The 27999-nt window shown below is 41.4% G+C and overlaps 1 protein-coding gene across 1 annotated transcript; it reads left to right on the top strand.

Annotated features, from left to right (window-relative positions):
* Positions 1–3: 3 nt before the first annotated feature.
* LOC130210762 (beta-galactosidase-1-like protein 2) lies at positions 4–27995 on the top strand. Its single transcript, XM_056441246.1, has 20 exons — positions 4–119; positions 317–412; positions 1363–1548; positions 1655–1723; positions 3079–3174; positions 3964–4072; positions 4452–4544; positions 4722–4803; positions 5592–5656; positions 5981–6065; positions 9648–9791; positions 10482–10562; positions 13510–13616; positions 16959–17105; positions 17459–17530; positions 17997–18075; positions 18787–18874; positions 21053–21167; positions 22464–22580; positions 24092–27995. Exons 1-20 carry the CDS (start codon positions 115–117, stop codon positions 24176–24178), a joined length of 1923 nt encoding a protein of 640 aa, XP_056297221.1. The 5' UTR covers positions 4–114; the 3' UTR covers positions 24179–27995.
* Positions 27996–27999: the final 4 nt, after the last annotated feature.

The raw sequence follows: 27999 nt of genomic DNA, 5'->3' as shown, positions 1-27999 counted from the left end.
CCGCAGCTTCCTGGATATCAAACACCGTTACTACTTACGTTGAACTTTTCCGTGAGCATGTTTAGCATTTTTAATTATTAATCCTGGGAGTTACGTTACGAACAACCTACGAATATGGGGTAGCTCTACTTTATTGACGTTCATCTTTAACATTTTAATTTTTGTTTACATTCTTTGCGAAAACTGACATGCGATACACTCGTATTACAGGACTCTGGTCGGTCTGTAATATTCGAGCACTTTAATTCGCGTAAACACCAGAAGCGAACAGAGTGGAACTGAAACTAAAACTGTTGTTGTTGTTGCGGATGGAAAGCCTATCGATGGTTGAGCTTCGCCTGTCCCTAAAGCAAAGGTATTTTCTCCTGCTGTGTGTTGCTGTCGGAGCAATACTCGCGTACCAGCTCACAAGGTAAGTGAAACGCCTCAGAGCCAGAGGGAAGTCATAACGCGCGTGAGCCAGTAACACGTGAATTACGACGCATCATTTAATGGCCGTGTGTAAACCACGCCCACTGACACCTCACATGTACCTGTCGGGCAGTGTTGCCAGGTCCGCGGTTTTCCCGCGGAATTGGGTTACTTTTGAAGTGTTGCCGCGGGTTGAATTTTTTGTCCGCTGGTTCGGGTAGACCTATTTTGCATGCAAATTACATGAATATCTTTAAATAAAAATCCATATTTTAAATGAAATAATTTATTTATACCCAAATCCTACCATAAACTGCTTTTAATGCTGGCATACTAAACATTTGGTGTTACTTTGTAGATATTACAATACATTTGGCAATGATAGCAATGCTGTTGGACTTTAAAAGAAGTGTATATGGTTTGGCACGGGCATATTTTGAGTTCTGATATTGGGCTGGTTTTATTGGCCATTGGGCTGGTTTTGTCACACAGACCTGGCAACCCTGCTGTCGGGGGTCAAGCTCCTCCATGGCCGCTGCCCGAGGCATGCATGGGGAGGGTCTGTCGTTACTGCGTATATTCAGAAGTTCCTGCAGGCTGGTGGACATTGAACGCGACATCACGTGACACATTAACTGTCACTGCAGTGTGTTCTATTCTGAGGTGAAATCACCACGCGAGTCTCAGTGAATATGTTTTCTATTGCTGATGCATGTACGTAGTAGATATGTGCAATAACTTTAGGATAATCAGTATGTGAATACATTCAAATGCAGTGTTCATCGTTTTATGAACAGGTGCAACTGGGTTTAGAGGTTTTTGCTCAAGTCCATATTTGTTCTCAAGCTAGCTTCCCATCACACTGTAGAAATATGTGTCAATTATCTTTACGGCATTCGATCCAGTCGCACAAGTTATTTTTTTAAAGTTGTCATCTGCACTTCTGTCTAGGCATCGCCTTGATGAGAGAATAATGAGCCGTGTGGAGGGTCTGAGGGCCAACTCCTCTCAGTTCACTCTGGAGGGAGCACCCTTCCGCATCCTGGGGGGCTCCATCCATTACTTCCGTGTACCCAGAGCCTACTGGGAGGACCGGCTGCTGAAGATGAAGGCCTGTGGCCTCAACACTGTCACCACGTAGGCTCCCACTGCCTGAAGGAGCCCTGTCAGAGTTGAAATTCAGCACCATTAAACTACTAATAGCACAAACATCTTTTTTTTCGTCTTTTCATTCTCTCTTCAGGTATGTGCCGTGGAACCTGCATGAGCCCGAGCGAGGGGTGTTCCACTTTGAGGACCAGCTCGACTTAGAGTAAGACTTCTGAGCCTCCTGCAGATGGCACTGCTGCATTGCAGAAGGGCTTACTTAGCTTAGAAATGTTTTTGATTAATTAGAGGTGCACTCCATGAGTATCGGTGCTTCTTGATTCATCGATAAGGAGGTGTCGTTACGTCCAGCGCTGGGGGCCGATGTCACCTCGAAACAGAAACGTTCGATCTGAAAATGGAATATTTGACAATGAATGACATTTCATTTGCATTTGAACATCGGTGTTAATTGAGACGTACTCTCAGTCCCCTCTTCCTATCTGCTGTCGTAAACATTTTTAAATTGACTGTGTTGATAGCAGCGTCGGAAATACACGAGGGCAAAGGGCAAAACTGCCCCTCAGAAATATAATTTTGCCCCTGATATCATTAGGAGAGGGGCAAAAAATGCCCCCATAATTTCAATTATTTAATAGCGTTTTGTTTTTGTTCTTTCGTTGTGTGTGTCCTATCTGTATCGGTACACACACAAAAAATCAATACATATTATTTTGAATTCTAAAAAAAGAAAGAAATAAGTTATTATTGTTAATAGTTGTTAAAAAATGTAATAACAATAAATAGCCACAACGAGTGCATATGAGTGTCTGTTTTTTGTTCAAAGAATCTAAGAAAACTCTTTGAATCTGTAGACTACTGCCTAATAGTCTTATTATTGCATGTTTTATGACAATTGCTCATATACTGTAAGCCTAAATAAGTATATTTATTATTTTTGAACAAATGTTAAATGTTATTTCACAAGTTTCAAAAAGTGCCCCCAATTTCTTTTTAAATGCCCCTGGAGTTCAGTCAGTGGGGGCAAAAATCGCCCCCTAAAAAATATGTAAATGTCCTCCGCTGCATACAACTATGAAGGGGCAAGTCACTCAAAGTAATCAATTACTTGTGTGCAGCAGTTCCTTACCCGCAGCAAACTACCCAAAAACTAAATAGTGACCAAAACCAACACTGTATTGATCGTAATAACAAAACCTTGTAGTCTGCCTAACCTTTTTCTAATTTATTTTTTAAACTTTTGAATGAGTAAATCGGCTTGAATGACACGGACAGGAGAGGCGGAGCTAACACGTTCTTGGGATCTGTCTGCAAAATGTGAGAACGAGGCCCCGACGAGGGATGTGTACTGGCGAGAATCTGGCAATACAACACGTGTCATGGACACAGGGGTCACGGTTCTATATATATGGCAATATATTGCATTTTCTAAAATATAATTTGCGGTAAAATTTGTACACCATGTGTTTACAAAATTGCCCCCTAAAAAAAGATGTAAATGTCCTACCCTGGTTGATGAAATAACCTCATTGGCAGCATCTTTTTGTATCCTTCTCCTAGATCCTACCTCCGCCTAGCAGCCAGCTTGGGCCTCTGGGTCATTCTGCGTCCAGGGCCGTACATCTGTGCTGAGTGGGATTTAGGGGGGCTGCCCAGGTAAACGTCACAGACATTTTGTGTATGTGTATGCGCTACAGCCACGGTAACATTGTCAAGCTTTATTTTAGAATAGCCAGTGGGGTGCTAAGTTAATCCCTTTCAATTGGCTTGGACATGAATTGTTCCGTCGGGTAATCTTTTTTTTCTTTTTTTTTCTTTCTGTGCGCTGAATCAATTAAACTGGTGGAAATAATGAAGTTTTGTGAATTATATCACGTGTGTCGTCTCTGTCATCACCAGCTGTGTTGCTGCCATGCAACCATGGATGTTCCTTGAATGGTCCACCTTACAGTGCTGTGCATAAGATACAGAGACGGGGCATTATGCATTATGCATTATGCAAGTAACCTCTAATGTTACTCGGATGAAAGTCCTCGATGATTTACCAGACTTTTAGTTTCGGTATTCGAGAGAACAGTAATTAAATGTGACAGGCATAGCTCCCTGAAAGGAGGAATTCATTTAGATCTGTCATCAAAATAGATCTGAGCAGATAATGTGGTGAATGTGAGGGGGAAAAAACCGTAGAGAGTCTTTTTGCCTTGAGGGAACGTGAGGTAATATTTCTTTGATAACCATCAAAACAGAGTGTTTCTAGAGGCACGTGGGGAAGCACGACTTCTTTCCTTCTGCACTTTATGATAGTCATGCTCAGGTTTGTGCGATTATCTCCGAGAGCTAAAAAGAAACCACCTAAAGTGCATTCACATGACGGCACTTTGAGGAACTGCAGTCATACGTTGCTCCTTGGACATTTTGAAAGGTTTCTTTGTGATTCGTTTTCAGTTGGCTACTGCGGGATCCAAACATGAAACTAAGAACGACCTACCCAAGATTCACCGATGCAGTCAACTCCTTCTTTAATCAGCTCATTAAGAAAGTGGTTCCACATCAGGTACTTTTCCAATTTTGCACAAAGGAAGATAAAAAAAGAAAAAAAATTATTGATATAAACGTCACACATTTTTTTTCTCTCATGATTTTATAGTTACTTGCAGAAAATCCTTGAATATTTTTTTTTACCCCTGCGTGCAATAATTCAGTTAGCACCTACAAATAAAAAGGGCAAATAGCTGCTGTTGTCTGTTATGTTAACCTGAGATAGCAATATACACTTCAAATAAATGAAAGCCATATTTTCACGCGTCATTGAACAAGCCTTTAGTTTCCTTTTCACAGTGTTGTTAGAATTGGGCTTTAGTGAGGGTAGGAATGGTCAAGAAGTGATCCCAGGCCCCTAATGCGTGTCCTCTTTTCACATTACCAATGCGCAGTACTCCAAGGGCGGCCCGATTATCGCAGTTCAAGTGGAGAATGAATACGGCTCCTATGCTAAAGATGGAGAGTACATGCCTTTCATCAAAGAGGTAAGACGCTCAATTGTACATTGTTTGAACAATGATTGGTAGATAGTGATGCGAGTGCACATATTGGCTAGCTGTCCTTTTCACTCAATTTCAAATGATAAAAGAAACCATTGCTTATATTTGAGAAAGAGCCTCCGCTGTCTTTAGTTGTCTCCCGTGATACTCCGTGTTTTCTAGGCGTTATTGTCCAGGGGCATCACCGAGCTGCTGCTGACTTCAGACAACAAGGAAGGACTAAAGCGTGGTGGAGTGAAAGGAGGTACTGTCAGTCAGACACACACACACACACACACACACACACACACACACACACACACACACACACACACACACACACACACACACACACACACACACACACACACACACACACACACACACACACACACACACACACACACAATGACAAGGGGTCTGAGCCAAAGGGTGGCCTGGTGTCAGGCAGCTGCAGTTCTGATCTACACACAAAGGATTCTATCTTGTACTAAAATGTTGTTTTCGAGCATACACATTGCGATGCTGCAATAAAAGTATATATTTTTTTGCCACATATGCTATTTGAATGCACATGCATTAGCAAACATTTAGATTAGATTCGATTTTACTTTATTCATCCCCAGGGGGAAATTAATTAATTAATTAATAGCCTTCACAAACATGCATTGTTGTTGACGTCATCATCATCCTAATTGGAGGAGAACCCCCCAACTCCCAATACTCTAGGTATTTTTTATAAAGTGGGCGTATTTCTTAACTGTGATATATATATGTTTTAATATAGTGGAAGAGTTGAAGCCTGCATTAATTTTAGGATTTGAAGATAACTATTCTTTGATATGGACTTTAAGGTGCCATGCTGAACTGCTCATACTTCTTTAAAGACAAGAAAAGAAGCCTGTGAGGGTTTAAGTACAACTTGAATCAATACTCATTTCATGAAGCTCTCTCTCTGAAGGGTGTTTGTTATTAGTTTGAACTGATGTTCTGCATCTTTTATAGCTTGTATTTCTTTTCAACAATATTGCTCCACCCTTTTTGTGTCTGAAGCATTAGAAACCATCAATTTCCAGAAACTGAACATGAATGACATCAAGTATCTGGATGGAATACAAGTGAGTCTTATTTGTGCGTTTGGTTGTCATTGTTCATGATCATTTAATTCATATTTTTTGGACTCATTGCTAGTTTCAAAGATCAAAGTAAACCTGCGCTCTTTCCAATATTAAACTGTGCAGGTAATTCCCAGTGGAACTTTGTGGCTTCTCACTAACCTTGATAAGGAATAGTTAGAGACCTGAAAGAAGATCTTAAATCTTGAAGAATTTCTATTTCAGGTGTGTGCAAGGGCAAAATAGGTAGTTCCAGAAAGAAATGGAACGATCATTCAGACGTATATATTTTGCTTTATTCACCAATTTTTCTTTCCTCCATTATAGCCTCACAAGCCTAAGATGGTGATGGAGTACTGGTCTGGCTGGTTCGATCTTTGGGGGGACCTTCATCATGTGTTCACAGCTGAAGGGTAAGACAGACTGGGTGGTTAGAGCTGGAGCTAGATGACTAAAACAGGTGTTTATGTGAGAGTAAGACAGGAGTTCTGCTGAGGGATTCTTTGTCGAGGATCAAACGCTTTCTTTCTGGACACTAGGTCGAAAAAACTGGCTTATTTGAGACGGCGGTGAGACGTTTTTTTGTGTAGCGATCCAATATAGAACGTCTGAAGGGAAAAGACCGAGTGTCAGTGCCTTAGGGTAAAGAAAGGCTGAAGAAAACCCTTTTTCTTCCCACTGAGAATGAAACTCGGGTTCTGTGCCAGGGGGAGAAAAAGGACCGGGTGTGGACAAGCCCACTGCTTTGGAGGCTGTGTGAGAAAAATTCTCCGGAAGTCCCTTTTTAAAGGCACAAAGCCCACTCAGTGCAGCTGGGATGCACAGCTTAGCATATGGCCATTTCCTCCTTGTTTTGTGGCTTTGTCAGAGATGTATTGACTTTTCATGCATGGTGTGTTGTGAGCCAAGTGTCACACAACAGAGTCTGTGTACCACCCTCTGGACTTTTTTATTTTGGGTTGTATATTTGATGTTCAGAGGGCAGCTTTTTCGCCCCGATTAATTAGATGCTGCGATGTCCTATACCTATGGCTGGATGATCATTCGACGTGATCATTTATCGGCTTTCATTGTAATCGTATGTGAAGATATCTACGTCTAAATTCGCAATAACAAGCACATACAAACTGACATTTCTCAAATCTGATTTGGAATATTCTGAGGGAATATCAATTGAAGATTGTGGTTTTTGTTTTTAAATCACACTTTACATCACCAGTCAGTTCAATACGATCACCTCCAACCTTTAATATTCATATTTTCTCCATAATTTCAGTTAAATTTTCTAAAGTTTTCAATCAAAATGTGAAAATACCCACTCGTACTTTTCACTTGCCAAGTATTTAATTCACGCAGAAGTATAAATATTAGGGTTTGCCATGTGGTCATTTCATATTAACTCTTTCTTTATTAAATTACCAGAAACCATGATGCACTGGGATTTGACCTCATCGCCAAGCCCAACGTGGCTGTACATGTGCTGCAATATTGAACTGCCCGCTCCACCATCATACATCCACTCTGCTGCTGTTCATGTTCGTAGTTACGGTCATGTCTGACCATCCCGGGACAGGGATCCCTCCTCGGTGGCTCGCCCTGAGGTTTCTTCCTCTTTTTTTGTTGTCTTCTGTTTTTCGTATCCGACGCGAGCCTCTCAGGACCGAGGAGGTTGTATGTTGAGTCACATTTGGGATTCGGGATATTGGACTGTGAAATAAAATTGTCTTGAATTCAATCTGAACACGAGACGTGACAAAACATGTGCGCTCTTGGACAACATGTTGTTTACGTTCCCGTTTGTCACCGAAACGGATCGCGTGCGTCGTTGTGGCTCAACAAAGGTGTCGAACACACGTTCTTCCTCGTAAACCGTTTTGCGGAGCATATTTTCGGAAGAATTTGTTTACATTCGCGACTACGTGCTATCAGTCCTCCTCTTCTTATTGGAGCGTTGCTAAAAAAAAATGTGGGCTCCTGATTGCACCAACTGTCGATTAGTGGAATAGTGTGAAACCATTGGCAGGACTGAGTGTCATCTCAGTCGTGAAGTTGTGGAAGGATTCATATTCTTTAATTAACTGAAAGGGATGAACAGCAGTGGAGACATTTTAGTATTTTCTGCCAAATGTACTTTAATCATCAAAAGCAAAAGTACTGAAGGTCCATTTCATCGTGATTTATACTGTGAAATCAATTATGCTCTCAATTGCCAAAACAAAAAGGAGAACATTGTTTTTTCTGATTCAACTAGAACAACATAATACATTTTGAATTATATAAAACAGAAAAAAGGACCAAATCCTCGCACTTGAGAACCTGCAACCAGCGAATGCTTGGCATTTTTACACCGTTAACATATTTACAAACTGAATTCTCTGGTTATTGAATAATCAGTAAATCCACGACTTGTTTCAGCTCCTGCTCCCAAACACATAACACATAAGTTATTTAGGTTTAATCACCATGTCCGGGCGGTTGGTATGGTCCTTTTTAAAGTATCGTACAACATAAATGTTAAAGAGTCTGCAGCTAACAGAATAACTCACACACACCAGGAGGCCGCAGCCAGGAGAGTGATTGTACATGTAATATACAGCGGGTTAGGGACACACATGTTTCACATCTGTAAAGACTAATGCCATCACCCTCTTGAGTGCTCTTTCAGAAAGCTATCATTTCAAATACCCAGTGCAGAGCTCCGAGCTTCCATTACACTCTCTGTCATTCTCAGCAGCCATCCACATCTAAACAAAACATGTTCTAGACTAGAATGGGCACTCGGTAGAGCGCATACCTTCGCATATCACAAGATTGGGCATTGAATTATGAACATGTTGGCATTAGTTGCATGCCAATTGGATACAAATTGACCGTGTTATGGTAAAAAGAAGATTTTGACCTTTCCATGACCTTGACCTTTGACCCGATTGATCCCACAATCTAATCAAATGGTCCCCGGATAATAACCAATCATCCCACCGAATGTCATGCGATTCAAGAAGATTTTGACCTTTCCTTGACCTTGACCTTTGACCCGATCAATCCCAAAATCTAATCAAATGGTCCCCGGATAATAACCAATCATCCCACCGAATGTCATGCGATTCAAGAAGATTTTGACCTTTCCTTGACCTTGACCTTTGACCCGATCAATCCCAAAATCTAATCAAATGGTCCCCGGATAATAACCAATCATCCCACCGAATGTCATGCGATTCGGTTTAAAACTTTTTTTGTTACGCGAGGAACACGCATACAAATAAATAAATCAATAAATACACGGCGATCAAAACATAACCTTCCGCATTTTCAATGCAAAGGTAAAAATGAAAGTCTTCCTCATGTTTTTTCCTCCTTAGTGAGAAGGGGGTAAGGAGGTATGGGTGGGAGACCCGAAGCCATGCGGAAAAAAAGTGTCACAGCTGTGAAATGAACGCCGGGGCATTCAGAGAGACTCCGTGTGCTCGACAGTTCGTTACTCCGCGGACCGCAACACGGCCAGTTGGTCACAGCGAGCGGCGCCACCGCGGAACCAAGCGAGTCCGACTTTGTCACTCAACCCGCCCGATTGTTATTCACCAAGGCTCGTGCCCTTGATTCAAATCGTTAACGTCCGTCCAATCTCAGTACCGAAGACCAATTTGAATGCTTAATTACCTGCCCCGCTCTGTCCGCTGCAAAATATAGGTAGCTGATTTGTGCACGGAAGGAAGGTGGGACATTTTTTTAATGGTCATGAGCGCATTGCCCCGTAATGAATTATAGTAACCTGTAATTGGATGTGAGGCTGAGGTCTGTTCATGTTTCAATTGAAGTGGACTTGAGGGCAATAGGATTATTGAAACAGTGCCTTGTTAAATAAAATGGATTTTTTTTCTTCCTTCATTTTTCTCTTAATCTTTAGCTTTGTGTTTGTTACCCTCAGATTTACTCAGAAGAATTATGTCACATTCGAGACTTTACGTGCGATTTGTTTATTTCACTCTTTTGCCAGATATGGTCGACGTGGTCACAGAGATCCTGAAACTGGACATGTCCATCAACCTCTACATGTTCCACGGAGGGACCAATTTCGGCTTCATGAGCGGAGCGCTCGCCGCTGGAATGCCGGCGCCTAAACCGATGGTGACGAGCTACGGTACGTACGATGAACATGTTTAGGACCGGAACTTTGGGACTTTGCAATGAAAACGAATCCCCGTGAGAGGGTCGATAGGTCAGGGTTGAACTGGGTTCATGGTTCCACACAAAACTGCATTTTAATAGACTTGTGTTTCTTTACCCAAATCACGCCACTGATTCTGCATCGATGTTTGTAGGTTCTGAGCAGATCGGATTGAGCTAATTTTGAATAAGAAAAAAAAAGCATAAGCATTTTCTAAATGCTGGAGCTTCGGCTGGTTTAACATTTTGAAGATGCGATGTGCACCTTTTTAATACATTCATTACCTAATAAAATGCATGTGCAATGTAAATTAAAGATGGTACAATGGGCTGTATGTCCTCCACTAGGGCACTTAACGTTGCAATGCTCGTTCTTTGAGAGGAGAATTCTGAAAGCCGCTCCGACAGCAGGGGGAGGACCACCTCTGACCTTCAGCAGCCGTCGTACCTGTGTTTACTCCTCTGAGCGCCTTTTTACCTTTTTCTTTTGCCTCGAGAAGCCTCCGCTTCCTGTCAAGATAACCTAAATGTGTCTCGGCACCGCCGCTGTCTCGAGATGTTTGATAGGGGCAGCGCACTGAAAGCATCTGCCACGGGAACAAGAGTCATCCCTGCCTCTCCCCGGCTGCCGAGCCTGCTGTTCTCATAGCGCATTATCTTTCAGATTACGATGCTCCATTATCCGAGGCTGGGGATTACACCGCCAAGTACCATCTTCTGAGGAATGTATTCAGCCGCTACCACGGTGAGTGTTGTGCGTGTTGTTGCCGAGTCGGGCCCCGCGTCCTCCGTTTTCTCTTTCTTTCCCTCTCCTTTCATCTCCCCACTTAAGTTAATTCTCCTTGTAGAACCTGCTCTCCGTTGGCTAAACGAGGATAACTTTGCATATGATTACAAAGCGCGGATTAGATATGGGTGTGTGTGCGCTTGTGCATGTGTGTGTGTGAGATTTCTCCACAAGTCAAAACACCCTCTCTTATTGCCCATTGGTAAAATGACACACTAGGCCTTTCATCATGTGTATTGCTGCTGCAGTTTTCTCTATTTGTAAAAACAACGGGTTGAAGTCGGGGGCAGAAGGTCTCAAGGGTTTTGCGACCGGGATCGAAAGTGTCGCTGTAACGGATCCCCGTATATCAATCGGCGTGAGACTTTACTGCTGGTGAACTTCTTTATTTCCTTTCTTCCGTTGTATAAACATGAACCAAAACTCTTGAATTAATACCTCCTTGTCACCACCGTAAGAGCATTAGCCTCATACGGGTCCATTAAAACTATGAAAACTTTAAATCAAATGCGCATCCGTCCGTCACATTTAGCCGTAACGTCAAGTTTTTATATTAACCTAAAATAAAGGTGCGCTTCCTTTTAACATTTCAAAATAAAAGTCAAATTTAGCTCAAAGCGGAAGTAGATTAAAACAATACAATATAAAAAGGCATACATCAAAACCAATAAAGCAGATACAAAATACGGCAATCAACACAAAACAATAAACCTTTTAAGGGGTTATTTACAGTCGCTTTTGGCCATCTGGGAGTCGGAATCCTGCACAACGAAGTAATAATTTGCCCGGGCTTGTTGTGATTGACGCAAGTTTGAAAAGACGGCCTATGCATGATTCATCCTTCTGCTTTGTGGTTTGCAGAACAATGAGCAGTGGCCTGGATATGAGAGTCTGAGGAGGCTTTTTGTTCCGCTCGGCACCTCCAAACACATGACCCAATTCTTTAATTACATCATTTTGATATTTTATTATTGTTTGGTGGTCAAAGCATGTGCATTGTGTCAGTTGCTCTGTGCCCAACCGGGCTTGGATTCAGGCTGATCTGTCAACGTGGCCCCCTCAGATAGACCTGTGATATTAACCCTCCTGTTACCTTAGGGTCAATTTGACCTCATTCAATGTTTATCCCTCCTGTTACCTTCACATTTACTGACATATTTTACCCTCGGGGTCATTTTGACCCCAGCAATTAAAACCTCCAGAAAATTATTAGAATTAATATTGTTTCCCAAGTTTAAGTGTGAGGCACTTTATGTTTGTTTGTTGACTACCTAAATAGCCCTTTAAATATATAAAAAAGTTGATATTTCTTATATGTTTGAGACAGTGAAAAACAGCCTGGGGTCAAATTGACCCGAAAGAACACCGACATTAAACATTGAATGGGGTCAAATTGACCCTAAGGTAACAGGAGGGTTAATGCTTTAGGGCTTTCTTATGAGAGATAACGCTGTCGATTTTTTTTTCAATTATACAGTATATAATCTTACACAAGCTGCCCATTCGTCTCCACTCCGCAGTCTCTCTGAGCACTTGCAGCATGTCAGAACGCTATTGATGACACCACTTTATGATTCGAGGTATTCATTATTGGAATCATGTTCCATGATGAAGGTCAAACGTCAGCATGTTCCTCCTCCCCAGCCGCTAACTGTACATGATTATATGGAAGAAGAAAAAAAGAAGCTTTATAGAAATTTCTTTTCAATGCTAAGTACTCTTAGATTGGAAAAAAAATGATATCCAGTATCCACTAACAAAGGCCATGACGTGTGAGCGCTGTTGAGAAAGGTGTCAGCCGTTTCCCTGGCTTTCCTTAGGGGATCCAGCGGCGCTAAGGAAATGCTGCCGAGCCTTTTTCCGGTGGGACCGCCGACGTCTCTGCAGCCTTAACCCATTTAAAAGCAGCGAGTGGGCATGGGAAACCACCGTTAATTGTTGTGAAGAGACTGGATGCTGCTGTGGAGGGCACATGGCACCCCCAAGGAGCCTTCGAAGCAGTTTCCAAGGTCACCTTTATGAGTGATTCATTGGCTTTAGAGCATGAAGATGTATTGAACCGTCTAAAGTGCTTTAAAAGCCCAGAAGAGGGCCCAAGAGTTTATGTGTGTTTTAGTGCATTGCTCTGCTGGTTAAACTTGATTTACGCTGGCCGAGAGCGAATACATCATCCTACCTTTATCTTTTGTTGTGCCCCAAAAAGTAGTTTGGACTCAACATGGTTTATGACTCAACTGTGGCTCCATCTTTCTTTTTCTAAGGTGGAATATATCGCATGTGGAGACGAGTAGATGCAAAGGGTTTATTTACCTCGGCAAGTCTTTTCAAAGATCAGGAATATCCATTCTTTTACTGCCTACTCTGCCTGAATAGATAGATAGATAGATATATACGTTATTAATCCCCAAGGGGAAATTTGTCGTCACAGTAGCAGCACCAATAAACTAAACACACGAGAATAAAATATAAAATATAAAAAACAGGGATGAAAGATATAGATGTATACAAGTAAAATATAAAATACAAAATGAAGTATATATATGTATATAAAATGAAACATATATGTATATATATATACACACACACAAACAAATATAATACAATGACTGTGTAAAGTATACAAAGTAAAATATAAAATAAAATATATATGTATATAATAAATATATATACAACATATATGCATACACAATACAATACTAATGACTGCAGTGTAAAATTAAATTAAATATAAAAATATTAAATATAGACAGAAAATGCGGGCAGTGTATGCGTCACGTTGTAATCATTTACTGTGGACTGGTTTGTATCCCCCTGGGGAAACAAAGGGTACAATAAACGCTAATGAATGCATGTGCACACATCCCACCCTCATTTCTCCCGCTTTTTTTCTTCTTTTTTTAACCAGCCCAGCCTCTCCCTGAACTGCCCTCTCATCAGGAGAGGAGAGCGTACCAGGCTGTCGTCGTCCAGCAGCACCTGTCTCTGTGGGACAGTCTGCATTTCACTGACAAGGTAAGCTCCAGATGCACAGAGAGCGCCACAATGGGAGGCACGGAAATAATAAACATCACCCATGGAGCGTTGATCAAAACAGACTGAGAAGGCTGCTGTCAGTCAGACAGCAAGCAGTAAGGCATGAAATATTCAATGTTCCAGTAACACAAAAAAAAGCCAATCCAATCAACTCAAGATTCAAGATGTTTTATTTCAAGATGTTTCTCGATGGCCGTGTAGAACTGTACTCAAAGAGAGTTCGCTGTCAATTATGTGGACGTGCAGCTCACACCGATATTTTTTATTTAAAAAAAATATATATTTCTCAGTAGCTTTGCTAGCCAATCTTTTGGAGTCAATCAACATTAGAAAACAATAAACAACCCCACAATTAGGTTACAGTATCAGAATCAGAATCAGAAACAGACATGACAAACAAACAACAATCAAAAGAAGAAGGAGGAGGGAGGAGGTGGGAGGAAGAGGAGGAGGAGGAAGAGGAAGGAGTCCTGGGGTGACAGTCAGTCAGTCCGGGGGGGGTGATGAGCCGACCGCCGCCGGGAAAAAGCTTTGTTGTGGCGGGTGGATGGGAGGGGGCGAACAATCTTTCTGGCCGCTTCAGTGACCTGCTGCAGCCTGCGCTTGTCTTTGGCTGTGGCTGCAGGGTGCCAGACGGTGATGGAGGAGCAGATGATGGACTCCATCATCTTCCCAGGAAGAACATCCTCTGCTGGGCCTTCTTGGAGATGGACTTGAGGTCCTGGGAGATGATGGAGCCCAGGAAGAGTCACACAGGATGAGAGGGCGGGTGGGGCTGCATTCAGGTGCAGCTGTTGGTGTACAGGAGAACAGCAGAGCCTGAGCGTGTTTCCCCAGCCTCACGCAGGTGGAGTCGGGCACGTGCAGCTGGCAGCAGGGCGGGATGATCGTATTGAAGGCAGGATGGTCTTGAGTGACAGACAAGCTGCTCAAAGGATGGAGGGGCCCTGCTTTATGGGGTTCTGCTTTTAAACAGCCTGTTGGGCTCTCTCCAGGATGAGGGGCGTCGCTGAGTTGATGGAGGGAGCCCTGATGGGCTGGGGGAGGTGGGCTGATGGTCTGTGGCTTGTTGGTGGGGCTGTGGGGATTGTCTCAGGACTGCTCCATTGTCTTATAACTCACCCTGGCTGGGGATGGAATACAGCTGTCTCCAAACTGATGTGGAAGTTACAGCCTCTGTGTACTCATCCAGGCTGTTGCTGTCCAGTACAGTCCAAAAGCACGCTCAGATCGGTTTGCAGAGCTTTAGTCTGCCTGTATGAGGGAATTCCAGAATTTCTTCTCTGGTAGGGCATTTATTAATTAACGGTTCGTGGCTGAGGGTTTCTTTGTTAAAATCCCGAGTACAATAACTAAAGAGTCCGGTCCGTCCCCGCACACACGTATCTCTGTTCGCGAGGGTCTGTTGTGCTCGCTCACCCCCTTCGCGGCATGTAAACTCGGCCAGAGGTCCGGCGAACAGTGCTGTAGAATCACGTTACGTCGTTGCACCTTTTTTTTCCGGAGGCTCCGTGACCCGGTCCGCTCGGAACAGCTGGAAGCCAGCGAGCTGGCGCAGAAGTCTGGTGTCGAGCCACTAAGCCATGATTCAAATATGCCCCAGGCGCAGCTGATCGATCCCTTCCTAGGCCGATAAGCGCCCCCTGGCCGCTCTCTCCGGCGGCGCCTCACCGCTGGGGCGAAGGTGACAACAAAAAACGCCATCAACACACCGAGGCGACCGTCCGCGGCGCCATCAGACAGACAAAGAGAATAATTGCATTGGATGTTGTGGCAGCTGTCTCCAATCTGGCCTCGGCTGCTGGCTGGTTGGTAATCAGTCAGCTGCCGATGCTGCTCATATAAAAGGGCAGCAGAGCTGGAGGTTGAGAGGCAAGTGAGCGGACGCGTCGTCGTGCGGTCTGCTGCGTGTTGCGTGTGGAACACAATCAAATATGTTACCGAACGGAACCTCGTCGTTGTGGTCTGGTAATCCTTGGTGCTTTTGGGGGAAACCCACGGGTGATGGCCCGAGAGCCGTCACAGATGTATCTTCCAAACATGTTTGAATGTACAGTATCTCCGTTGAGTTGAGCCGATTTTTTAAATTGAATGCACTCATGAAAACATTTTCATATTACATTACATCACAGGTCATTTAGCTGATGCTTTTATCCAAAGCGACTTATAATCATGTTACATTCATACACCGTAGAAACAGCAACAGGGAACAATTTAGGGTTATATACAGTATATATGTGTATATATATATATATATATATATATATATATATATTTATACACATATATATATATATTCCTTTTACACATAAACCAGACCCTTTACAGAATAATTTTATTTATTGATTTAAAGAAACAGAACAATCCAATTTGAAGCCCTGAAAATAACACGTTGAGGTTCAGACGTCGCCGTGGTAATCTGAAAGTGAGAGAAGTGAGTTTGCAGCTCGTCCACCACCAGCTGGACCTCCAGGATCTATCGAGGAAGGACGTAGGTTAGCCCTCCTCCCTAAATAAAACGACTGCTGAGGCGGTGACCCTCTCTCCTAACTGCGCTAGTGGCCTTCTCGGGGCCCGGCGGAAACCACCTGTGTGCAGCTTTATGGCCTTAAAGCGCGCTGTTGTGGAAATAGAACACCAATGCAGAAGGAAATGTCCCCTTTTGTTAAAAGATTGTTTCAAAACCTGTTTGGAGGGTGTCGTCACGTCTGCCCGCTTTCACCGGTCTAGTTTATCCATTTACGCCACGCTCTTGCGCGGGCATTTAAATTCAAAAACCAGCTGAGGCACGTCTGGCGGCCGCTCGCCGCTTCATCATTCACTCCCCGTTGCAATAATTTGCTTCCCTCGGAGACGACAATTACTTTCCCCCTGACCAGCTGCACACCCTTGTTCGAAGAGAGCGCTCTCTCTTCAGGGTGACTGAGTGGGATGTCGGAGTTTGATATTGTATCCGTGTGTCTGCAAATCCGTGGTTAATCGTGTCATGGCAGAAAGTGTTTATTGCCTGGTGAAGAGTGCATAATGCACCCTCCCGAGGGGATGCAAAAGAATGCCGCTGAATAAAAGAACGGCAGACGGGAAAGCTTCATTAGGTTTGATGAATTCTCACTTTGGGTGAAGCCAGCGTTCACGTGTGGGAGTCACGATATCCCATCTGCATTGAGAGTGGCTCGGAGATCGTGTGTTCACTTTTTCTTTTTTCTTTTTTTAAACGTGCATTCCTCGCAGCACATTTAGACCTCTGGGGGTTTCAAGGTATCACACACCTTGTCTTAAACTCTTGATTTGCTTGCATCTTTTTTGTATTCATTCTTTTAGCCTTTGAAGTCCGAGAGGCCGGTGAACATGGAGAATCTCCCCGTCAACAACAACAATGGTCAGTCTTACGGGTACACGCTGTATGAGACCCCCATCACCAGCGAGGGGACACTCAACTCAAAGAACAACATCAGAGACCGAGCACTGGTGAAAACAGACATCGACATAATCCGCAACCACACGCTGACACTTTTTCCTCTGTGTGTGTGTAACAACTTTCTGATATCACACCCCTGATGAGTGAACTTGTGGAGTACAATTAACAAGCTCAGGCTGCGACCAGTTGCCGTGGTGATAAATGATGTCACAGTCGTTGGAGCCTGGTGCTCTAGAGACATCCATAAAGTGGGGACTCTACAGACTTTGGGTCTTTTCTTATTGTATGTATCTTGCCGTATGATCACATTAGCAAGATAGAATTGTAAGAACGGTGACTGATTTGGCGTATTTAATTTTTTTAAATATGCGCTCACCGTTTTCATGTTTCCTTTTCTTCGTAGGTTTTTGTGGCTAAACATTTTGTTGGTGTGCTGGATTACGAAACGCAAGAACTTTCACTCCCTGGTGGGAAGGTATGTACAGTATATATATATATGTGTATATATAGAATAGAATAGAATATACACTTTTATTTATCCCCATCAGTGCCTTAAATGTCTGTGTGTGTGTGCGTGCGGGTACTGTAAGTGCTAGTCAACTGTAAGCTCCTTTCAAAACCATAACTTTGTTAATATTTAACAGCATGTGAAAGCTTCAGGGGATGCTGATAGATGTTTTTTTGGCAGCGAGGACCCAGAAGTATTAAGCCAACAGAAAACCTTCAAAGTACTTTTTATCACAAACAAATTTGAATGGTCGACTTTGTGAGTCAACCTCACAGAAAAGTGCAGACTCAGGGCGGCCTTGATCAATTACTAAAGCCAGACCAGCTGAAAGGAATGTGTGCCCCCTTTTGTTTTTTTTGTGATACTTACCATCGAGGAATGCTGCGTGTATTTCAGTAATGCGTCTCATGTTTTATGCATTTTTCCTCTGAAGGGAAAACGAACTCTCAGTCTGTTGGTGGAGAACTGTGGAAGAGTGAATTATGGGAACACCCTGGATGAGCAGCGCAAAGGTACGAGTGTGCTTTAAACTGACGTTCCAGTCAGCTAAAGTCCTGCTGATTGATCTTTTTCATTAGATAACTTAAAGGAAACTCATCAACATCATTCCAACCCTTATGCAACATCAGGGATATTATTATATTATTGGCTTTTTGAATAATTCTGGCTGTGTTGATCCATATGGCATGACGTTTTTTTTTATTTTTGTAAGTTGAACCTCATCTCCTATAATAATAGGACTCCACTTGGACACTTAAGGACAAATATGTCTCCTTGAAACCCACAACTTTTTTGTTGTTGCCATTACAGCATAAAATCAGCCTTTCTATTATATCAGGCTTTCCATCGAGAGCCTTAAATATTGTCGTTTTTACTATTTTCTGCCAGATTTAGCTATTTTCTCCTCTTTGTCTGTTTGACAAAGACATTTTTTTTCTCTAGTTACCCCAAGGTTTATTTTTTATTTTAATTGTATGGACCACTGCAGTGTTTAATGCAATAAAACACTAAATAAAACTAAATCTTCCATTTAAAGGGTTACAATTCTGAGAATGAATGGCAGCGATTATCACAGTTGGTTTTTGAAAAAGTGGTGAATTAGATGAATATATAATATGATTTATCCTCAAAGGACATCAGAGCAACTCTTTTTTTAAAGGGAAGCAAAGTGCCAAAGAAAAAGAAGATAAATCTAATTAACGCAGCTTTGCCTCACCTCGCAGGTCTGGTTGGAGATATCGAGTTAAACAAGCGGCCCCTCCGTGACTTCCTAATTCGTGGTCTGGACATGAAGCCAGGCTTTGTAAACAGGTTTGTGTCTTTCAGTTATTACACCTCCATGTTTGTGTTTCTGTCATTACGCCTAACAGCTCCTGATTCAATCCTACTGATTGCCTCTCTGCTTAACACAATTGCAGTGGGAACACGAGGGCCAAACGCAGAAATCATAACACAGCCATTCAATCCGGCGTGCCATGTTCAACATCTAAAATAATAAGCGGTGCAGTAGGTAGATAATTTAAGATATGTATTCTCACGGGCAAAATGCAGAAATCGTAACGCAGCCATCCAATCCGGCGTGCCATGTTCAACATCTAAAATAATAAGCGGTGCAGTAGGTAGATAATTTAAGATATGTACTCTCATCAGTGTTCTCGTGCCTCAACGCTAAACCGTTACCTTTGTGTCACTAAAATTGAAGTGGGCAGATAAAGTGAAGCACGAGGTGTTCATCATTTACCGTATTGGCAGAATCAAAACTATCAATGTGTTTGACAGCTTAAATGTGTGTTTGTCAAACCGCCAAGAAATTATGTCAGCGTGATGAAAAACAAAGAAGAGCAGTAATTGAATGCCGAAGTAACATGTTGACATGGATAAGCCTTTAACGAGGTAACTGACAAGACCATTGAATCAACACAGAGACACACACTCGATACACATGTACACGACCTTGTACACGACCTTGTACAGTGCCAGTGTAAAGGGTGTTGAGATTAGCTGAATGCCAACGGTTGTCATAGATGCTACATTTCTGGCATCCTATTAAACAAAATGCCATCCCATAATAAAACTAGAATGGGAACTCGGTAGAGCGCATACCTTCGCATATCACAAGATTGGGCATTGAATTATGAACATTTTGGCATTAGTTGCATGCCAATTGGACAAAAATGTATCGTGCTATGGTAAAAAAAGAGTTTGACCTTTCCATGACTTTGACCTTTGACCCAATTGATCCCAAAATCTAATCAAATGGTCCCCGGATAATAACCAATCATCCCACCAAATTTCATGCGATTCAAGAACATTTTGACCTGTTCATGACCTTTGACCTTGACCTTTGACCCGATCGATCCCAAAATCTAATCAACTGGTCCCCGGATAATAATCAATCATCCCACCAAATTTAATGCGATTCGGTTCAATACTTTTTGAGTACTGCGAAAGATTTTGACCTGTTCATGACCTTTGACCTTTGACCCGATCGATCCCAAAATCTAATCAACTGGTCCCCGGATAATAAACAATCATCCCACCAAATTTCATGCGATTCGGTTCAATACTTTTTGAGTTTTGCGAATAACACGCATACAAATAAATAAATAAATAAATACACGGCGATCAAAACATAACCTTCCGGCATTTTCAATGCGAAGGTAACAAACCCACAAGAAACATGACGTCTGATATTTTCTTCACAATAGCCGAGCATTAAACGGGCATTTTGGCAAGACGCAGTGCACACCAAGGTGCAAATGCATTTCCCTCATGTTGTTTTCATATTACACGATGATGATGATGATGATGACGATGATGCAGTCATTAGTATCGATAATCACACGGAACATTAATGTCATTAACACTAGATTGAAGTCCACCACCCTTTCGTAATCGGAAAATCTTTGTTGATATTTAGAATTCATCGGCGTAATCTTGTATTATTTACCCTGCGCTGTGTGTGCAGCTCATATTTATTGAACAGATAATAAACATCAGGGTCAGCCAGATTGGCTGACCTTCTAGCTTATTAAGAGGTTTAGTGGACTATCTACTTATATTTTCAAGTGGTTGTGGGTCTCTCATGTGCTGAAAAATGTCAATCTTTTTTTTTAAGCTCGGCTCTCTCATTAAAATGCCAACGCCTGAAGTGCTTTATGAGTGAACACTCAAATGGTAAAACTGAGGGAGATCTTTTTTCTTCCATCATGGCGAACTTTTGCGTTTACTTGGAGGCAAAATACAACCTTTAACCGAAACGAAGACAGTGATTCTGAATATGTACGCTGCCATCTATGTCGAAAGTTCCCCTTGACATTTACTGCCGGCATAGGAATGCAAACGACACGACACGCCGACCGAAGACACTACAAGTCCGCACTTGAGTAAAAAAAAAACTGCAGCAGATTTATGCTTTTCGTTGCATGACATTTGTTAAAAGAGTAATCTGAGCAAAAGGAAAACGTGCAATGTATTTTTCTTTTACAGTCTCGAGTATTCAGGCCACTGGATGTCTACGCGTCAGCGGCCCACCTTCCCATCATTTTTCCAGGCCAGACTGTATGTGAACAGCTCTCCCAAAGACACCTTCATCAAACTCCCTGTGAGTGGCAACACGTTACAACGGATCTGCAAGCTGACAGACGATACCTCTGCCATCAATCCCCCAATCTGAACCACACATGGAAAATAACTCGATTCGATTCAGTTCATTTCATGTAGCCCAACATCACAAATTACAAATGTGCCTCAGTGGTCTTTACAATCTGTACACATACGACATCCCTGACCTTTTGACCTCTCACATCAGATCAGGAAAAACTCCCAAGAAATAGAAAATAAATCTTTCACGGGGGAAAAAAAGAGAAGAAACCTTCAGGAGAGCAACAGAGGAGGATCCCTCTCCAGGATGGACAGAATAGATGTCATGTGACCAGAAGGAATCATTACAGAGTTATAACACATTCAATGAGGATGACAGAGTGTATGAATAGTTGGTAGTAGGCCCACGATCCAGACCTCCGTGATCCATCAGGCAGATGGAGGTAGAGAGGAAGAGGCGGGGTATCAGCAGGACCATGACATCAGACCCAGCCAGGTCCAATGGACCCTATGAGACTCCATTAAATGCAGTCTTTTGGTACAGGGCTGTATTTCTGGATTAAATGTCAGTGTTTTGAATGGCGCTTTGGGTCACGTGGCCCCACTCATTAAAAAGTCGGATATAAATGTCAGTTTTTACCTCCTCTGGAATAAACCGAAATCCTATACTTTCTTAGATGAATCACATACTTCTAATACTTCTTGACCTCACATTGTTTTGGTAAATTATTGTTATTACTGAGTTTTTTTCAAGAGCTTTTGGATAGAGCTTTTCTGATATCGTTCATCCACGAAGGGCGTCTCTCCTTTGTTGATCTGAGAGAAGAACTTGACACCAGAAATTGAGATTCAGTGTGAATTCATTCATATCTTTTATTTGATTTTTTATTATGTACAGAGCTTTATTGAGTGCCAGCCCACTTAGTATTCATTAGATTTATTTGCCCAGCGATATTACTTCATTAGTGAGAAAAGAGAACATCTTAAAAGGCTCCTTACGGAAAAAGAGGTTCCGATGATGATCACATTGTTATGCAATTCTCCATAAGGCAGTTATTGATTGAATAAGTGCTTCTGCGCCCTCCTGTTATACTGTACATATCTCTGGGTTTTTTGGCTTGTAACTCTCACACAGTTTTGCATTGCTGAAGCTCAAAGGGAAGTGGAGAAGTGAAGCGAAGTCCTGCGATGAACTCCAAGTCATGATTTAGTAATAAAAAGATATGAACTTATTAGAAAGGAATGCTTGACATGTGGTGTTCTTTAGCTCTTAACATTTAACTGCTTGTGTTCACAGGGCTGGAGCAAAGGTGTCGTGTTTATCAACGGCAAGAATCTGGGTCGCTATTGGTCCATCGGTCCTCAGCAGACTCTGTATGTCCCGGGCCCCTGGCTGCACAGGGGGGACAACCAGGTGCAGTACTTCTGTCTTTTATATATTTGATACTTTTATCAAAGTCCCTTTAGCACCAGCAACCTTTAACCAAGGCTGTCTTCAGCTTGTTATGAAACAACATATATAAAGAAACTACTCAACCTTTTATGTCATATAGAGGATTAAGACATGGGTCATGGGGAGTTGTGTATAGTGTTGCCATATAATCGTATTTAAAGCACTTTAAAAAAACAAACATTTTTCACATTAATTTCCTAAAATAAGAGTTATATCAAGTTCATCGACCAGTTTCATCCAATCTTACATTATTGTAACAATATAAATAAAAATAAATGTAAAAAGTATCTGAATAAATATCACATGTTTGGATCACCATTTAACAAAAAAAAGGTGGCCAAAATGTTCCACATGGTCTTGAAGTAGAAATTAAATTTTAGCACGCACTATTTTTATTAACGATTCATCAAAATTTATTAATTTCTCAAGAAATGACTTGAAGCCAAATAGCCATTCCTTTGTTGGTATCAACAACAATACAGGCCCCAAAAATTTTCACTTTAAAATCACAGAGCAACGCATTAAATCCTTGAAGCGCTTGAACAAAGAAATGCATCTGGATTTGAAAAAAAATTCAAAAGATTAACAGTTTATCAAAGAAGTTGCTTGTGAAATGTTCTGATGATCAACGATCAATAGAAATTGCATTGTACATGTGTTTTTTTAAATTTTGATGCGTGTTGGGATATCGATGTGCCTACAGGTGGCACTATTAACATGATATAAATGGTCTTACTTCAGTGGTCACCTCATTTTATTTATTATTTTAAATTTATTTCACCAGGAAATGCCTCATTGAGATTAAAAATCTCCTTTACTAGAGTGTCCTGGCCGAGACAGCAGCAGTAGCACATTACACAACGTTTCAGACAACAGAACATAAAACAGTGACAGACAATATACAAAAAAAAGAAAACATGAATAAAATGCATAATTTGTCCATAATATCCATCCATGTGTATTATTTTTTATTAAATAACCGATTTAAAGGACTATCTCGCAAATGTTTACATCTAGCTATGCAGCTCCTTCCATCACATGCTCCTCCCCTCTATAAGGCAAAGTTAAAGCAGAAGGCAGGTCAACAGTTACTCTATACAGCTACTGATATTCATCACTCTTCTTTTTCTTTTCTTTGCACGTGGGCTTTATTTGGATGGTGATAGAAAGACAGCAAAAGGCAGGGGAGAGAGCAGGTGTGATGCCGCAAAGAGCCCCGGACGGGACTCGAACCCAGAACTCGAGGTCTCGGCCTTAACCGTACGCGCGAGTGATCCACCGGGCCGCCCGTCGCCTTGTAGTCTATGTTGTCGAGCGCTGGATCATCCAGTCCCGGATCTCATATGTTTCTCCCCTTCGGCTTTTCGCAAACGTTCCTAATCTGTTCATGTATTTGCCTCGGAGCTCAAACACCCACTCTCGCTGTCCTCCCAGCACCTCGCGGCTAAACTCGTATTCTTGTTTCATTTCAGGTTGTAGTGTTTGAGGAGCAGGAAACCGACGGCAAGATCCAGTTCACCAGCAGTCCTGACTACGGCATGGCCGCGGATGTACAGTGAGGGCGCGGAGGCTGGGGGGGGGGACATCTGTCCTGTCAGAAGACACCGACACGGCAAGGATCCAGACTTTAATTCGGCAACTATTTATTACGACATTCTGTCGAGTCCTTTTTGTTCCATTTAGCAAAGATATCATTAACTTACATTCATATATGTCTTAATTGTAAAAAAAAAAAAAAACTTTTATTATAATGAAGTCTTGTAAAATCTCCTCCTTTTGAATTTATTTTACATTAAGCTTTGTCAAAATAATTGTTAATAAAGGTTCTCTGTGTCCGTAAGGCGGCTTGTGAACGGCTGTATTTGAGACTAGCCTGTTGCATAACACGGCTGGTTATTTTTCAAATATAATATGCTGTGAACTCCTGCAGATAAGTCAAGATCAAAAGCTTTCTTTTTGTGTGGCGCTTACCAGACTACCATCACACTTACGTTCTTCAAGGGATGATGCCCCAGTGAAGCTGCGCTGTCACATTTAAAGACTAAGCAATTTATTTTTCTGCCGTTTTTCGCGAGCTACCTGTGGATCGGTAAACCAGAGGAAGAACGAGCTCAAATCCTCCAAACAGCCGTAGGTTGTCCGAGACCCAAACCCAAAGTGAAACACTCACCACCATGTTTTTTCTTATTTTTGATGACAAAAAACACTGTATTTATTGTTACCTACCGTTTAGATTGAGTGCCTTTGATATCTGCTCTACACCTCAAAGCTACGTGGATATCAAAGATATTTATCCAAAACTTGAGCTTACTTTTTTTTTTAATACAAAGTTGTCTTCGGAGAAAATTTTTTTTCTTTATAGAAAGTTGTTTTCACCTGAAGTTGCAGCAAGGCATTTTTATTTTGTGTTGAATTTGTGGGTCCCTGTGGACTAAAGTTGGAGTGTTTCCGAGTCCTTTTCAAAACCTCGTATTTTACTGCAGCAGGCAGTCCTGGTTTTGGTTCCCCCATCCCCCCCCATTGGGGTTTGTGTTGGCTCCCAGTCTGGACCAGCAGAACTCTGCCAGTGACGCTTGCCACTGGGCCGATGTCCCAGTTACCTGACGGACCCATTTGTCACGGTGGAGCGTAACTGACGGTCATCTCTCGTTTCCCTCGCTGTATTTTCTTTTTGCTTAAATGTGGTTTGTTTCGGTCATTAATCTTCGTGTTCAGCAGCAGTTGTATTATTTACAGCGCAGTTTAATTTACATCCCATAATGCTCCTATATTCCTGTGATTGCCTCACATTACACACTGCTTACATATTTACACGTTGCTCTTGGTGAGCAGTCGTATCTCATTTCAGGAGGCAGGAACATGCTATGCTAGTATCTTACAGTGATTTACAGATTTGTGGATATATATTTATTTCTACCGTGGCTAATTAACCCTGTTTTGTCTGTAACCCATTTGATTGTAGTATTTTGAATACTGGACTAATTTTGGTTCATATCACATCAAAATGTGACATGTTGGTACACATACATAATTAGTGAAGGTACCCGCAATGTGAGCATATTTTTGGTGCATACTTCTGTTTGTTCCACATTCACAGGATATCAAACCTCACATTACACAACACAGCATGACATAACATAACAACAGTGTCAAATTAAACTCAGACCCGTACATTACTCCACCCTCCCATACCAAAGACGGGTCCTCCACCCGACAAAATATAAATACAGAAAGAAGCAAATAGTGATCTGAATCCTTGTGTGTGTGTGTGTGCCAATGTCATATAAACAAAATAAAAAACAAACAAAAACAAAGTGACAGCCAGTCCTCATTCCTTCAGTTAGATTATGTAACACTTGTGTGTGTGTGTGTGTGTGCGTGTGTTTGTGTTATCATATTGGCCACAAATCCTTGACTTATTCCTGTAATCAGAGGCAGAAGCAGGATCACAATGTTACAATCATAAAAATAAATGTTCATGCAAGCTATATTGTATTGTAATGTGTAATTAACGACAAAGAAAGATGACACCGTGCTTTTATTGGTCACACACTTTACGGCATGCAGCCTAAATGAATGACGTCTTTGAAGAAGTGGAACTTCATCGAGACAAACCGAGAGAACATATTCTCTGTGCTCAAGTGTTTAGATGTTTTTTTTTATTACCACCTGCGTTTTGTTGAGCGGGAAGGGGCCATTGCAATGAACACTTCAAGGAAATATCATTCATGCCATGAAAAATCTCATAGTCAAAGTCCAGAATGCAAGAAAGGATCCAAAAAATGTATAGTAAACCATAAAATATAGTATACTGTGATTAAAATGTATGTATTGTATGCAGTATTTCAGCTATAGAAATCCCATGATATAGTATGTCATTAATTCTGATGTAAAATAGTCATAACAATATCATATTATAATAATCTATGGACACATAGTACAGTATGCCATTTGAATTCCATTAAAATATAGTATATGTTTCCATCAAAATGGCAGAAGAATATTATAGTCTGGTAAATCATAAAAAAGGTCATGAAAAAATACCGTATAAATATTATAGACTTGTATGTCAGAAAATGACAGACAAATATCATAGTATAGTGGGGCCATAATAATGACAACAAATGTCATGTACAATGTAATTGTAGAATATGCCATTAAAATGTCATAAATACGTCACATTATGGGTTGTCATTAAGCTGCAGAAGGAAGATCTTGAAATTCCTGGATTCCTCCAAGTTGACATCCGCCGTGGCTCAGTGGAGGAGCGGGGTCGTCCTTGGATCAGGATCGGCGGTTCGATCCCCGGCTCCGCTGGCCCACGTCGACGTGTCCTCGGGGCACTTAGCAGACACTTACCCCCAAATGGGTCCTGCATCTGTGCCTCCGGTGTGTGAATGTCAGATCGTCCCGATGGAGTCGCTGCCATCAGGGCGTGATGATGTCATGTAGCTGCCATCAGGGCGTGATGATGTCATGTCGCTGCCATCAGGGCGTGATGATGTCATGTAGCTGCCATCAGGGCGTGATGATGTCATGTCGTGTACAAGTACTGTCTATTTATCATTTGACTGTTTTCAACATGCATATATTCACTTTATGATGTTTTTTAATGATTTTCTTTCAACATACTATGCAATTTTTTTTATTAATTACTCTTTGACATATTATAAAATGACCATTTGTTGACAAGTACAATCTATCTGACTCTTTTCAACATGCATATATTCTATGACTTTATGACGTTTTTTATGATTTTCTTTCAACATACTATGCAATTTGTTTCTAATTACTCTTTGACATATTATAAAATGACATTTGTTGACAAGTACAATCTATTTACCATTTGACTGTTTTCAACATGCATATATTCACTTTATGACTTTTTTATGATTTTCTTTCAACATACTATGCAATTTGTTTTTAATTACTCTGACATATAAAATGACATTTGTTGACATTTTTTTTTTAAACGAGGTTTTAATTGCTTTTTTCGACAGATTTTTCTACGGCTTCCTTTCATATGACTTTTTAATTGCTTTTTGTCGACATAATATTCTATGACATGTTGTGCTTTGACTTGTTTCAACATACTATATACGATGATATATGGATTCTTGTTTTTCAAACCCTATATATTACTTGCTTTCATTATTTCTTTCAACATATTATACGATAAAATAAGATACTATTTGTTTATAATTACACTTTTCAATGAACTATTTTATGACTTTTTGGACATGCTGTCAAATAGACACACATATACACGTATACACAAAGATTTTAAAGCCTCTCCTGCACCAATCACAGCCCCGTGTTAAAAATGATTTTTAAACAGATTTGAGTTCTTTCCGAATAAAATTATGAAGGACTGGACACG

The sequence above is a fragment of the Pseudoliparis swirei genome, chromosome 20 (assembly GCF_029220125.1).
Source record: "Pseudoliparis swirei isolate HS2019 ecotype Mariana Trench chromosome 20, NWPU_hadal_v1, whole genome shotgun sequence".
Classification (NCBI taxonomy): Eukaryota; Metazoa; Chordata; class Actinopteri; order Perciformes; family Liparidae; genus Pseudoliparis; species Pseudoliparis swirei.
This window is presented reverse-complemented; position numbering and strand designations above follow the sequence as displayed.